Here is a 13,480-nt window from a genome sequence, read left to right on the forward strand (position 1 = left end):
ATAAATCTGAGGAGGTTTCGCTCCGTGTAACCGTAGATTCAATTCAATGCATTTCCAGTGCTCCGTTCCAGCTCCACCACTCAGATCCTGAACCACCCTCCCAACGGATGTGATTTATGACCAGCTCTCATAAGGCACAAAGATTCCATACTCCTCTGCACACATCAAAGTATCTAATTTATTACTCTGGCTGCAAACAACAGAACACTAGCTGTAAATAATAATATCTTAAGCTTCTTCTGGAAAAAAAAAAAAAGCAAAGAAAAAACAAAACTGCAGGTGTTTCCTATGTCCTTATTTTCCATCCTTTTTCAGTAACAGACTTCATATTACCCAAATTAACAATGCAAATAAGGATTACCTTTTAGATAAAGGTCACAGAAACAAATGAGTAGAATTAATTTGGAAAATTACACTTGTTGCTGAGAATATGTTCATTATACTAAACTCCTACAGTTGTGAGAAGGACTAACAGGGAGAAGAATGTCTATTTCCAGGTTTTACTGGCTGTTGTCACCCCATCTGTGCATTACTAACAAAGTCATTGCTAATTAATGAAAACAGTCAGTGTTCTGCAGAAGGGGCCTCTGAGCTTCTAAGTCAAAGCAAGTATCCTACCAATCACAAAGAGCTTGGAAGAAGAGTCCAGCACGAGGCAGGAGAGGCTTTGCAATTCAAACTAATCACCTCTGCCTGCAAGTTAAAGCCTTTTAACAGGCACCAGGGCTTTTCAAAGATAAAAGTGATTGAAATATATAAATAAACAAAAATCACATACATGGTACTCTTTGAATCCTCACAGCTAGCTGTGCCACAAGGTCCTAACAAATGCATACTAAGAAAAAATTGTGGTAAATCTTCTGTCTGATTCTGTATGGACAGGGTAGATAGTACAAGAAGGAGATTTGGTCTTTCCTCCATGACACAGCTATACAGTCTCAGTTATGTCATCAGTTCTAAAGCAAGAATTAAAACCAAGAAATTAGAGCGGGGAAAACATGGATGTTGGTCAAAGCTCAGAGAAAAGTATTTAGCAACAGATTCAGCTCCTATTACAAGGAGTTGGTTATTAAGATTCAAGAGCATTGTATGCATTCCTCATGATTATACACCAGTTCATTTTTTCCCTTTCAAATTACCTCCTAAAGGAATACCTTTAGTAACTTCAAATGCAGTGTGACAGGCTTCCAAGCTAAGTGAGGTCCAAAAATAGAATGAAAAGCAACACTCATGCTTCCACACAATTAAGCAACTTGGACTTCTTCCTGTAGATCAATCAGCAGGACACTACCTATTTCTTACTGGGAGAGTAAGGTTTCTGCAATACCAATGATAATTTACTACACATGTTACCTACAGCTTCTTTGGTTCATTTATTGATTTTCTTAGGTTTATGGGTTTTTTTTAAGGAAATGCAACCATTTTCCATTTTGTTTTTTCATGTTTCTTAGCAATTAAAGTCTCCATAGCATTTAATTTTAAAAACTTACTTCTCTGTGGAAACCTGTATTGTATTTGGCCTGTTTTGTTGTTTTGTTCTTTAATCTAAGATTAAGATTTAAAAAAAAAAAAAAAAAAAGCCAAAACAGAAAAACCTGAGACTTAATGATATAACTTCTCATTATTTACCTGAAGAGTAGGAAAATATTACAGAACTACCAGCAGTTTGCTGGAGGTTTTAGATCTACAATCAACACATACATATAGCTCAGAAAGTGTTTGAACAAAAACCATGGACAGAAACAAGCCAAATTCAATTTCACATTATTTATGCAGTACTAATCCTCTAAATTCTTATCTATTTCCTTTAAAGTGAAGTTAATGGTTGCCCAAACTTCTAGTCTCTTTATACACTGTGTAAAGTATTTTATTCTTCCAACTTGGGCAATTAAGATAAAACCCTATGTTTTTGTAAGGGCAGTATTTTCCACAAGCACTTAATGAAGCAGAGTAGCCATAAATACTGCAGAAGGTATGTAGGCAAAGTACACAGGCTCTTATTTGTGAAAGCTGTCCACAAGCTCTGCCAGGAGCTGTTTCTCCATATGTTTCCAAGGCCTTTCTAAGGAAAAATTATACACATTTCTCTCTTCTTGTCACCAAGGTCCAGGTTAACGTAAACAAGTGGCCAACTGATACCAAGCTGAATCAACATCAGAAACTTGAATTGTTGTGGTTTAGCAAGCCAAAACACCTAGGATCCCTCACATCTGAGTCTATGAAAACTATTACTAATGCTGTGTATAAACTTCAGAGAAGCAGAAATATGTTCTTGTCAAATGGAGATTTCCTATGGAACATGCTGACGCAATTTAAATGGCATCTGTTCTTGAAATCCCATCAAGAAATCTCAAAGAGTTTGTCTAGGTAGGAAGCCTCTAGGTTTATTTAGCTACCACTGAAGTTACATGAGGGTAGAGCCTCCATTTTGGTTCACAGCACTCTAGAGAAAAAAACAACTGCTCTTAATGCAAGGTCATGTAAAAGACAATTTCATTCACAATCATACTTCTACTTTGTTAATTTGTGAATAGTTACCATGATGTTTCACAACTGCAGAATAACAGAAAGAAAAACACACCACTTACTATCCAAACAGTTGGGAAAAAACCAAAACAAAGACTACTTTCTGTCTTAACAACTCTGTCATTATTTTGAACTCAGTGAAAGGGAAGTTGAATGGAAAATCAAGTCTCAGCACCTTGCAATGATTTTCAAAGCTTCAGATGACTGTAAGCAAAACTGCAACATGAGCAATTTAAAAAACATATCATCAGACCCGTGAAAACATCCAAAAGATCTGGGTTCTCAAAGACACTTCCCTTTCAGCCATCCCACCAAAAGTATCTAGCCCATTACTAAAAACCCTTCCCAGTATTGACTCTTCTAAAACTCAGACTGTTCTTTTTAAAGAATATTGCCTTTCTAAAATATCATTATACTTAGTTCTCCTATCATTGTCTGGATAGTCAATGTATTATTTCTCTCTATTTTCATATTTCTTCATGCAAATACTTTTCCAGAATAAGCTAAATGTTATTTTTTGGATACTTATCTTGACCACTAGAGTACTTGCTGGTTAATTTTAAGAATATAAATGAATAATAAAATTACTTCACCAATCATATTTTTACAGGATCATGTTTCAAGTAAGCATACAACAAATTCAACATACATCACATTTTAACCCAGGATCCCAGCCACTGGTCCTCTTCAGGAGTCTGCAACACTGGAAAAAGAGAATTACTCTCAGTACTCATGAATGCCTTTCTGCTAAGTGTCACCCTTTATTTCCCATGAATCTGACAGCTCCCTGCAATTTGTGCATATTTCCTAAACTGCTTCAGACAATAATCTGCCAATGACTGATGAAAACAGTGAAAACTGGAATAAAAAATTAACAACAAATACCTAAGGGTTGTTCTTTCCCATCAACATCACTTGGATATGACACATCTGTCTACAGTTCCAGAGGAAAGACAGGAATACTGTAAAGAATGTACAAGATTAATAAAGAGTTTTAGTAGCTCAGAAGGTCTTGAGCAAGCCTACTGCCAATCAAGACCTTTGCATTCTTCCCTAGCATTACAATTTTAACTTAATCAAATTGGAAAAAAATACAGCCTGTTTACAATTTATTTAAAATTGCTAAAAGGATTAAAAGGACTGAAACTCTTCTTATTAATAAATATTTACAGTGACCCATAAATATTTTTAGAGATCAGTATTAATCACTATGCAATCAGGACTGCACAGAGAATAGACTAACTAGAAATGGGAGACTTCCAAGACAGTCCCAATTCATTAGTGATAAGCTCAGTGGGGAAATTAATTCCTGTCATTCCCTCCTTCTCCTCCAGCTATGCAAAATTTCCACTTTAGATGTCAAGCAAGAGATAAAAGATAATAAAAATCTAAAAGACAATGTATGCTTTAGGAGTGCACACTGCTTCTTTTTTCCAAATGTCTAGACCAGCCCATGTTTTGGGAACCTTGCCCATAATAAAAGGGGTGATCTGTCTTCATCTTGCAATGACTGGCCAGCCTCATGAGCTTCCTCAAGGAGGACAGGGCATTCCAGGGAGTCAGAGCCTGCTCCCAGCCTCACAGGGATTCCATATAATGCAGTATTTGCAAACAGTTATAATGCTGAGCACTTATACTAAACAAACAATAGGAACTAAAAAAATTCCAAAACAAATTAAAAAACCAGAGACCAAAGACTGAGAAGATGTGCAATTGAAAAGGGAAGCCAGGGAGATGCTTTCATAAACAACTGTAATCAAAAGGAGCTATTGTAATACAACAAGGCTGCAGCACACAGCTTGTTGGATATTTTAATCTATTATGAAAAGACATTCCCACAAAAGCTCTTTCCTTGTCAGACCCCTGGTAAGATTCCCAGTCTTACAGAAATGACAGCTGAAACCAGGGATGTTTTAATATTAATTCTTCTAGCGCTGCCATGCCACACTAAAATACAGGGAAAAGAGGAGAAAGGCAGAGGAAGTACACTCAGCACAGTCATCTACCTTGTTTGGCCACTTACCAAAAGATACCAGTGCTCAGCCTACAGAAAATCACATGGCTGCTTTCAAGGCAGATTCAGGATGATATACCAAACCCACACACATAAATGCACATGTGTGAAACAAAACAAACACCAGCAAATCTCCATTTAAACTTACACAAACAGCAATTTCAGCTTATAAAATATATATACATGAATTATTTCCACCAAGCTCTTCTCAAACAAATTGAGGATATCTGGTTACTAGAAATTCACCAATGGCCTGTTTCTTGAGCTTCTCTTCCTATGTAGCCCATACAGACTTTGTCACAGGGCTACAGTGGAACAGAACCAGTCACCTGACAGACTGGATATAATTTCACATAATCAAACACAATACAGAGCAATCAAACTTATTAACACAAGTCAACAAAGAGTAACTTTCTCAAATGAGCAACGTATATGCAAGTAACATAACTGACTGGTAAAAATTCAAATTCACACTTCCTTTTGAAATATTAATACTACTACATCTGAGTTCTTTTCCTTAAGGAGTGAGCTCTCTCACATTTATGAAATAGTAAGACACAACTGAAACTCAGAGAGAGCCTCAGAATTCATGGTCAGCTGCTCTGCTTGCTAGGAAGCCAAACTAAACCCAGATCAATCTATTTATAAACTCATAGGTGATAAGAATTTTCTGTTTCCTTCCCTAAACATTCTGTTATGAATGGCTACAGGTTTTATTTTTTTAATTAAAAAATGACAATGCTCCATCCCACAGAAACTTTTTCCTCACCACATACAGTTTTATTTTCCTTGCATCTTAGTGTCCATCATTACCTGCCAGTCACAGTGATCATCCTTGCACATCAATGACAAGCTCTTAAGCACAAAACCAAAACCCCATCAGTCCAGAGTGGTGGATGGAGAAGGGCAGAAAGGGAAAGAGGACAGCTGTAAGGTGCTTCCCTCTGCCATCAACCCAGGTCTCTGACTGGAAACAGCATCAGGGCACTTGGGAATTTCGCTCCTCCATTCTCCATGAAGATGCATTACAGATTACAAAATTCTGCCCATGAAAACGGTGACTATTTCATAACTGTTAATTTCATGGGAAGATGTTCACATTTCTTGCAACATAACACACCTAGAAGCAGCACTGCTTTGAAATCTATTTGCTGAACTTCTAAAAAGGAAATTTCATGAAGAATTAAGTTTTGTCAAGCAGAAGCCAAGGCACATGCATCCAATAAGGTTTTAAAACCTTACACTGTTTTAAGTTTTAAAGCTAATTTTTATAAAACTTTCTAAAAGATTACGAAGTCACTCTCTTAAACAGAAGGTAACTATTCAATTTTTTTTCAATTAGTGAAAAAGTATTAAAGTTAATAAAGCAATACCCATTTTACTCCTTCAGAGCATTTGGCCCAGAACATTTAACAATAAACAAACACTCTGTCAGTGCCATGGTACGAGAGGACATAAGGTAACTCAATTCTAGATCATTCTGAAGAGATTACAGTTCTTTGAAAAAGGGAGAGGGAGGCAAAAGGGAGGTTATGTTTTTGTTTCATACTTAAAACATTACCTCCCGATTACCTCCCTTGTTAATCAAAAACATGCTGTACATTCTTTCATCTTAGAAAGTAACCATTAAAACAGACCTATCTAGCTCTTAAAAAAAAATAAAAAGTGAGGCAGTAAGTTGTGAATCAAAGTGTTCCCTTCCAAATAAAACATCTGCAGGGGGAAAAATAGCTTAATAAAACTGCAGATAGGTAATCAAATGCCCTAGTTCAACAGGGAGTAACAACTATGTGCCAGAGATTGAGATTTGTCCTTGCAGCATTTAATCCTGCTCACATTGTGCAATTCATCTCGGCACGGTCAGAGCAACCACAGCTCTACTCCCACCAGATGGAAAATTCCACTCGAGCTTAAGGAAAACTCTTCAAAAGCCCAACTTGAATTCCTTCTGCTCAACCCAGTTTTGCTCACAGAACTGCTTGCCTGCAAGCAATATTCTGTTCATCTTCTCAGTGCAACAAGTGGATGTTGCTTCCCTGCAGGCTCAGCCCTGGAATGGGTATTAGGAACTCATATGGGTCACACTCACCTTTCCTGTCTCCTCACCACATGGCTGCATCCCGCCCTGACACTGGTACACCATCCTCAACAAAAACCTCATGGTGAGGCATGGTATGGCATGGCAATTACGTGTTATCATTGCATTGGACTACCATGTAGTTATATGTATATGCAGATGCTATAGAACACAACATTGCACTGAGAAATTCAAAGAGACAGTTTATATACCCAATTTAATGAATTGGTACACAGGGCCCTTGGCACCAGACCTTCTCTTTGATCCTCTCTAATAGGCTACTTCATTACCACCTTCTGAAGAACAACCAAATGAATAAGAAACAATTTTATTTTTGTTCATCTGCTACAACATAATGAAAAATAGAAAAGGAAATAGAAGGGAAAACAGCAACTTATTTGTTTTACCAAGATAAATCAAATGCAGTCAAAATGAACTGAAAACACAATATCCAAAGAACAAGGGTGTAAAAACTGCAGACAGAAATATAGACAGTAACAACACACTGAGCTGTATCATACATACATTCACCTCTGCAGAATCCTTGGTATTGTCCCTGGGCAACCATAAAAATTTCAACACTTATGCTAAGTAACAAGACAGAAAACGTACATCTGTACACCCATCTACAACTTTTTGTCACAAATACGTAGTAATTTTATGCTAGTTTTACACCTGCATCCCCAGCATTTACTACCAAAATCAATGGAAAGGAAATCCAGAATACAGCATCTTTACCTGCCACATCATTCCTCTTTAGGAACACATTTAAAGGAAAGTAGGTCCCACAGTACAGGTCTCTTAAATATTCCAGGTTCTTAGCCTAAAGATTTTATTGGGATTCTCCCCCCCATCTTCTGAATGAATGTAAATAACCTCAAAACAATAAGCTAGGTTACTGTGAAAAGTTATTTGGCTGGTGTATGTACCTTGCAAAAAGTAGCGGTCATAACAGAAACAAAGACAAAACTAAAAAGTTGCAACCAAAAGCTTATCAAAAGGTAATCTATTAGCAATAACTAAAATTATGCTGAAAGATTGCATTAAAAAAAAACCACAAACAAGCATTCTCCATTGCATTAATAAAGGCATCAAAACAGAGCCAATTACTGATGTAACAAATAATTTTAAATTATTAAAATTAATAATTTTAATAATTTAATTAATAATTTTTCCTGAAAGAGCATTTCGGATTCAGATACAGCAGAAAGCCAAACACATTTTATTGTTAAATACAGTGTATTTAAAAACTGCTACTGCAGGTTTTTTCCTTTCAGAAAAAATGGTTATTGGCATTTTTTTCTTGAAAATTCATGACAAATTATAAAAGGCAACAGATACATCACCTCTGATGTGAAAACGAAACAGACAGAGATGCTATTTTCTGTCCAAAAGTAGTTTAAAAAATTGAAATATCTTATGATAACAACCTTGTCTTGTTTCACTACTAGATGAGCAAGATTAAGCATGTAAGTTTCTCACCCTACTGCACTGAAGCCTTCACACAGTTAGCAGGACTTGCTCTCAAATACTGGTGATGCTCATTTCCTCCTACCCACCACAGCTCTGACTCTGTTATGAGGCTCCTAATCCCAAACAGGAGTCATACAGAGTAGCAAAATGTCTGCTGAATATCTTCTTGTAACCACCATATAAATGAAAGTTACACTGTATTAATATTTGAAAAGTCATCTTAGAAACACATTAGATAAAGGACAGATCCCTATATTTATCTATCTAAGTATATTCATGGGTGGATATGGAAAGACATACATACACACATCTACAAACCTACATATTAGACATTACATTTATGTGTTACAATCAATCATTCTGCAGGACTGGAAAAAACCATCAGAAGCTTGTATAGCAAATCTTGCACTGCTAAAATCTGTCAAACTCACCAGTTTTAATCTACCCTCTCAGGGGCAGCAGTGAGGCCATACAGCATTTGCAGATACACAGGAAAGTACAACCAATGAATACCATTTTTCATTTAAGGACTAAAACTGAAGAGAAACTTAAAAAAGGCGTTTTATTTAAAAAAATCTGAAGATTAAAGAAAGAACTCGCATCACATAAGAAAGCACTACAAAATCACCTTACCTTATAATAAAGGGGACAAAAGGTGCTATGCTGAGAGCTGAGTGAGAGCCATCCATTGGAGATGGATACAGTCTTCCCAGGATTAAGAGCAAAAGAAACAGGCTTGGATGGATTTTCAACTCTTCAGTTTCACTAAATGAAAAGGTGTAAGAAGCATTTGGTGAAAAAAAAGCATCCTCCTTCACACTAGACTTGAGCCTCTTTCCCACAAAAGAGGCTTCTGCATCTCTGGTTCAAGGAGTTATCCTAGGCTGATCATTGCATGGGAGTGCAAACCCTGCTGGGATCAAATATGGCATCCAGTTCTTCTGCAGAGGACTCCTCTAATGAAGACACTCATGGCTGTACTGCCTTCACTTTCCCACATTATTCCAAGCCTCCTTTATTCCCAAATGTGGTGAGCTGCCTTCATTTCTAAAGACTATTAAAAACCTGCAGATAAGGTTTTCCTATGAACCAGGAAACAAAGATCTGAGTTACAAAAAGGTGGTTTAAAAAAGTACTTTTATCAGTTTGAAAGGAAATGTGGGTTTAGTAAATAACATGTTTGACTGAAGAATAGCTCTTGTCATTGACACCAAGGGTCTACTATTCATATAGTATAAACAATCGGAAAACCAAGTTAAAATCAATACTTTTTGATTTATTTAACAACTAATAATAAGATACAAGTCTTAATCCACGTTGAAAAAGCATTCATGACCAACACTTCAGACAGCAGTTTTCAATCTTTTTCAACTGAAAAACTTCCCAAAATTTGCATTGATGACACTGTCACCTTTTGTAAAGTCAGGTAGAGTGGATTGCTGTGCAGAAAATACACAAGCTCTTTTCCTAGAGCAGAGACTGCAAAACATGGAATGACTGGCAAAACTTCTGCTTCCTAGGCCCATTAAACAGTCAGCTGAACCTCACCCATAAATCAGCTGCTCAATTTCCACAGTTTATATCATAGCATTTCAAGAAAAAACAAAGCCAGCACTGGTTTACTTTACAAGTTCGTGAACCTGGAGGTAACAGCGTCATCCCAAATGGTATCATCTGCATTGATCAAATTGTAGCTCTCAGCCACCATTTGTGGAGTCTTAAAACAAGATCAAGGACCTTCCCCAGAGTCAGTGTGCCACAGGCTGGAAAGTGTTCATGTGGTGTTACTTGAGGCCTATGACCCCATATCACTTAAACATGCTGGGAAGCATCATTGTTAAATGTGAGACACTCAAATACCCGGGCTCTTTTTCCCTGAAAAACAGAAGTTCCTTAACATCTGATCCTAAGAACACAGAAACTCTTAATTAGCCAACAATACTTCAATCTTCAGAGACTTCATGCAATGTGCCAAAGTTAAAAGAAAAAAGTCTTAGCAAAAACATTAGAACTGTATCATTTCAAGAAGTACTGATGCATACAATGGCACTAGGGTGTGTGTGCGTGACACAAATCAGTTTAACCTTTTCACTTCACTTTGTATCTCAAAGTTTTCTCAGACATCATCTTACCTGTTCAAAGTGCTGGTTACAACCTCTAACTGCTTGAGAAGGAAAGGATAAAGGCTTGGAAACCGAGAGAAAAACTCCCTTCCCGTCATTCTGCAGAAACGAATGAAGAAGAGTCATAATTAACATTCCACAGTAATTAATTCCACTCAAAATATCAGCTTATTTGTTGTATTTCTGATGCTACAGTGAAGCTGGAGAGGCAGAAGAACCACGCACACACAATGAACTCACAAAAAAGGCATAATGTTTTCATGAAAAATAGTGACAAGAGTGCAGTTTACACAAGTTAAGTGACTGTCTCTACGTGTGCTCACTGACACTTTGTCAGCTAAATTGGGAAAAAGGGATCTTAGCCCCTTGACCACACCAAAAAGAAAAAGATACAACAGCTTAAATTCTGACAGTATTTTAACAATATTCTGGTTGAACAAGAGAAGATGACACTTGCTTCAGCATGGCTCATGTCCTAAATAGCTAACAGAATACACTTAGTAGACATGTACTAACAGATAACTCGATGATACTAAAAAGCACCTCATAGAAGTAATTCATGGAAGATTTGTCAAATGCAGTATCAGAAGAGTCTGAGCTTCCATTAGCCCTCTTTCCACACTGCTGCTTCCAGCACATGGCATTAGTGACACTGCAGGCCACTTCTGCTTCCTTAGATGGAGCAAGCATGTTCAAAACAGAGCAACGTACAAACACCTCAGGAACTCATCCCTAGCCAGAACCACTAAGGTGGCACAGTAAAGCTGCAACAACAGCAAACCAATCCAAGCTAAAAAGATGTAAGTAAAAATCTTCTGTATTTGTTTTACAATCTTTTCATCAGATGGCTTCATGGTTTATGTGAAACCACTCAGCATCATCCAAGCAAGAACCACTTGAATGTTACTGTGGGGGAAGCTCTAATTAGACATAGATGGTATGCAGATTAAAAAGACTTCCTTTAAAAATAAATAAACGAAAGGCCATCATTTAGAAAAACAAAGCCAACTGCAGAGTTTGCTTGCCACAAGATCAACCAAGATAAATGTTCCATGTTAGCATGACTCCAATGCAAAGCTTCCAATAAGCAGACAGATCGAGGTTTGGAAAAATAACACAATGAGATGGCAAGACTGAATGTGCATAAAAATAAGCAGACAAAAAAAAAATCATGCACGAGTAAACGAGCACATGGCAAACATCAGCACAGCTCCTTCCAGCACTCAGCTAACATAACATGCCTTAGCCACAGGCCACAGAATAAACACAGCAAAACCAGACTGTTAGGTGGAAACAAATGTTCAAAGAGGGACAGGAAACTTTCCCAAGGCACTTAAGAAAAATTCTGTGGATATATATACAATATAGTGAATTGCTAGAACTAAAAGGAAGGAATCTGCAGTAGCTGTCATAGCTACAAAGATTTCAGCTTATATTAATTCAGTTTTAATGTTTCCATGTATTTTATTTAATTGAAGGCTAATGAGAACAGTTTAAAGACATCAATATTGATAATAACTGGTTATTTAAGCAGAAAACACCTATGCAATTTTTTCTAACAGTGTCCTCAAAACTACTTCAATTTCTTTGCACATAAAGTAAGTAGCAAACTGAAGATGCAAAGCCAGAGACAGCATAAAACCTAAGATCTATCAGGTCAAACAGCCCATCCTACTGAATTTCCCTATGTAAAACATTAAGAACTCAGTATTTAAAAAGAAAAGGTCCTACCCAAAAATGCTGTGACCTCTTCATCTCTTGTGCTACAGAGTGCAAAAAGCAAAAGCAGAATTTGGGTCAAGTTTCCTATGGAATGGATGGCCACTGCTGAAATATTTAAGAGAAGACTACATCCAAGTAGCACCTCACTTTTAACCAGGTTCATTTTTAACGTATTAAAAATTCAGCAGCCACATTTGAATCAATATTAAATAATGGAACTGAATATCTTGACAAAGCCTCAAAATTCTTTGCAATTAGCATGGTTTCATAAATCTTTTTGACAGGAAAAGAAAATTGTAACTACTGAAGTGGGTAACTTACATAACCTACATAACCTCCTACTTGCTTTACTGCTCCAGAGTTTATTGATAGAAGGCAGCCTAATCAAAACCACTGACAGGCAGTATCTGCAGAGAAGATGTCCGCAAGCATTTTCAGAAAAAAGGAGACATAACTGTCTGAGCAGACTGTAAAAGGGCCTCTAGTTCAGAGGGGAAACAAGAAACACTACACTTTATCAGAAGTGCTGCAAAATTAAAAAGTGTGCTCAAAATACAAGGCATTAATTTAAGTGTGAATCCACTGCTTGGGGATGTCAAGGCAAGGAGATGCACAACTGGGAATAAGCAGGAAGCAAAACAGCTAGACAGTATGGAACACAGGAATTCAGTTGTTTCACTTTTTAATGCTGACCATGCTTTTTGCTCCTGGAAAAATGTACACACAACTATTTGTGTAGTGTAATTGAGACTGGAACAACAAAAAGTATAATGGTTGTGCTCTTCAAAACTGCTCATGACACTAAGCCACATATTTTATATTAATTTCCACAAAAAACATACTCCTTTAAAAAACAAAAACATGAGATATGTCCCATGAATCTATCACTTGCATGCATGCATGTACATATGCACACAATGTGAGTTAGGGATAGCTTATTCCCTGTGAACCTATCTTTAAAAGAAGACAAATCCCTGACATAGCTATAAAAGAACATATCAAGTAAACGTGGACTAAAACAACCCAAAAGCCACTGCCAACAGTCTTCATGAAACAAACTTGTTCTTCCTACTCTATGACAGATCTGACAGGGAACAGTAAGTTGAAATTAAAAATACAGATAACTACCTTCCTATTAGTCACTGCCATAGTTCAAACACAGATTTTTGGCAACAGAGCTACCATAATTAAAATCTTAAACCAAACATTGTGCAGATCACAAGATTTTACATCTACTCCCCCTAAAATGTGTTTATAAGAGAAGTAACTGAGAAGAGCCTTAAGATACTACTATTTTACCCCATGTCCACCTGGAACTATTTTTATATTGCTTCAGAGATCATCTTCAACAGTACGTTCAACCACAGACTCAATAATAGTATTTTCTTTTTTCCTTTTAGTAACTCTAAGAAGCACAATTTCACAATCCAGAATTTCAAACAGGATTGCTGAGACTCAAAAACTGAACTGGTGGAAGGTTATTAACACAGAGAGGAAGTAGAGTAATGAGACAGAAAAGTTATCAATGGGCCGATGATGCTTACA

At 36.9% G+C, this 13,480-nt stretch overlaps 1 protein-coding gene across 3 annotated transcripts in view; it reads right to left on the reverse strand.

Moving 5' to 3' along the window:
• THADA (THADA armadillo repeat containing) overlaps positions 1-13,480 on the reverse strand; it is a 152,378-nt gene that overhangs the window by 91,327 nt on the left and 47,571 nt on the right. For 2 of the 3 annotated variants that reach the window (XM_058020033.1, XM_058020032.1), the window contains exons 27-28: positions 10,223-10,312; positions 8,724-8,855 (exon numbers count right to left, since the gene is read on the reverse strand). In XM_058020033.1, coding sequence (XP_057876016.1) covers positions 8,724-8,855; positions 10,223-10,312 — 222 coding nt within the window. Of the gene's footprint in view, positions 1-3,170; positions 3,230-8,723; positions 8,856-10,222; positions 10,313-13,480 lie in introns of those variants that run through there. The other variant, XM_058020034.1, reaches the window with a different exon arrangement.

This window comes from Melospiza georgiana, chromosome 3, assembly GCF_028018845.1.
Source record: "Melospiza georgiana isolate bMelGeo1 chromosome 3, bMelGeo1.pri, whole genome shotgun sequence".
Lineage (NCBI taxonomy): Eukaryota > Metazoa > Chordata > Aves > Passeriformes > Passerellidae > Melospiza > Melospiza georgiana.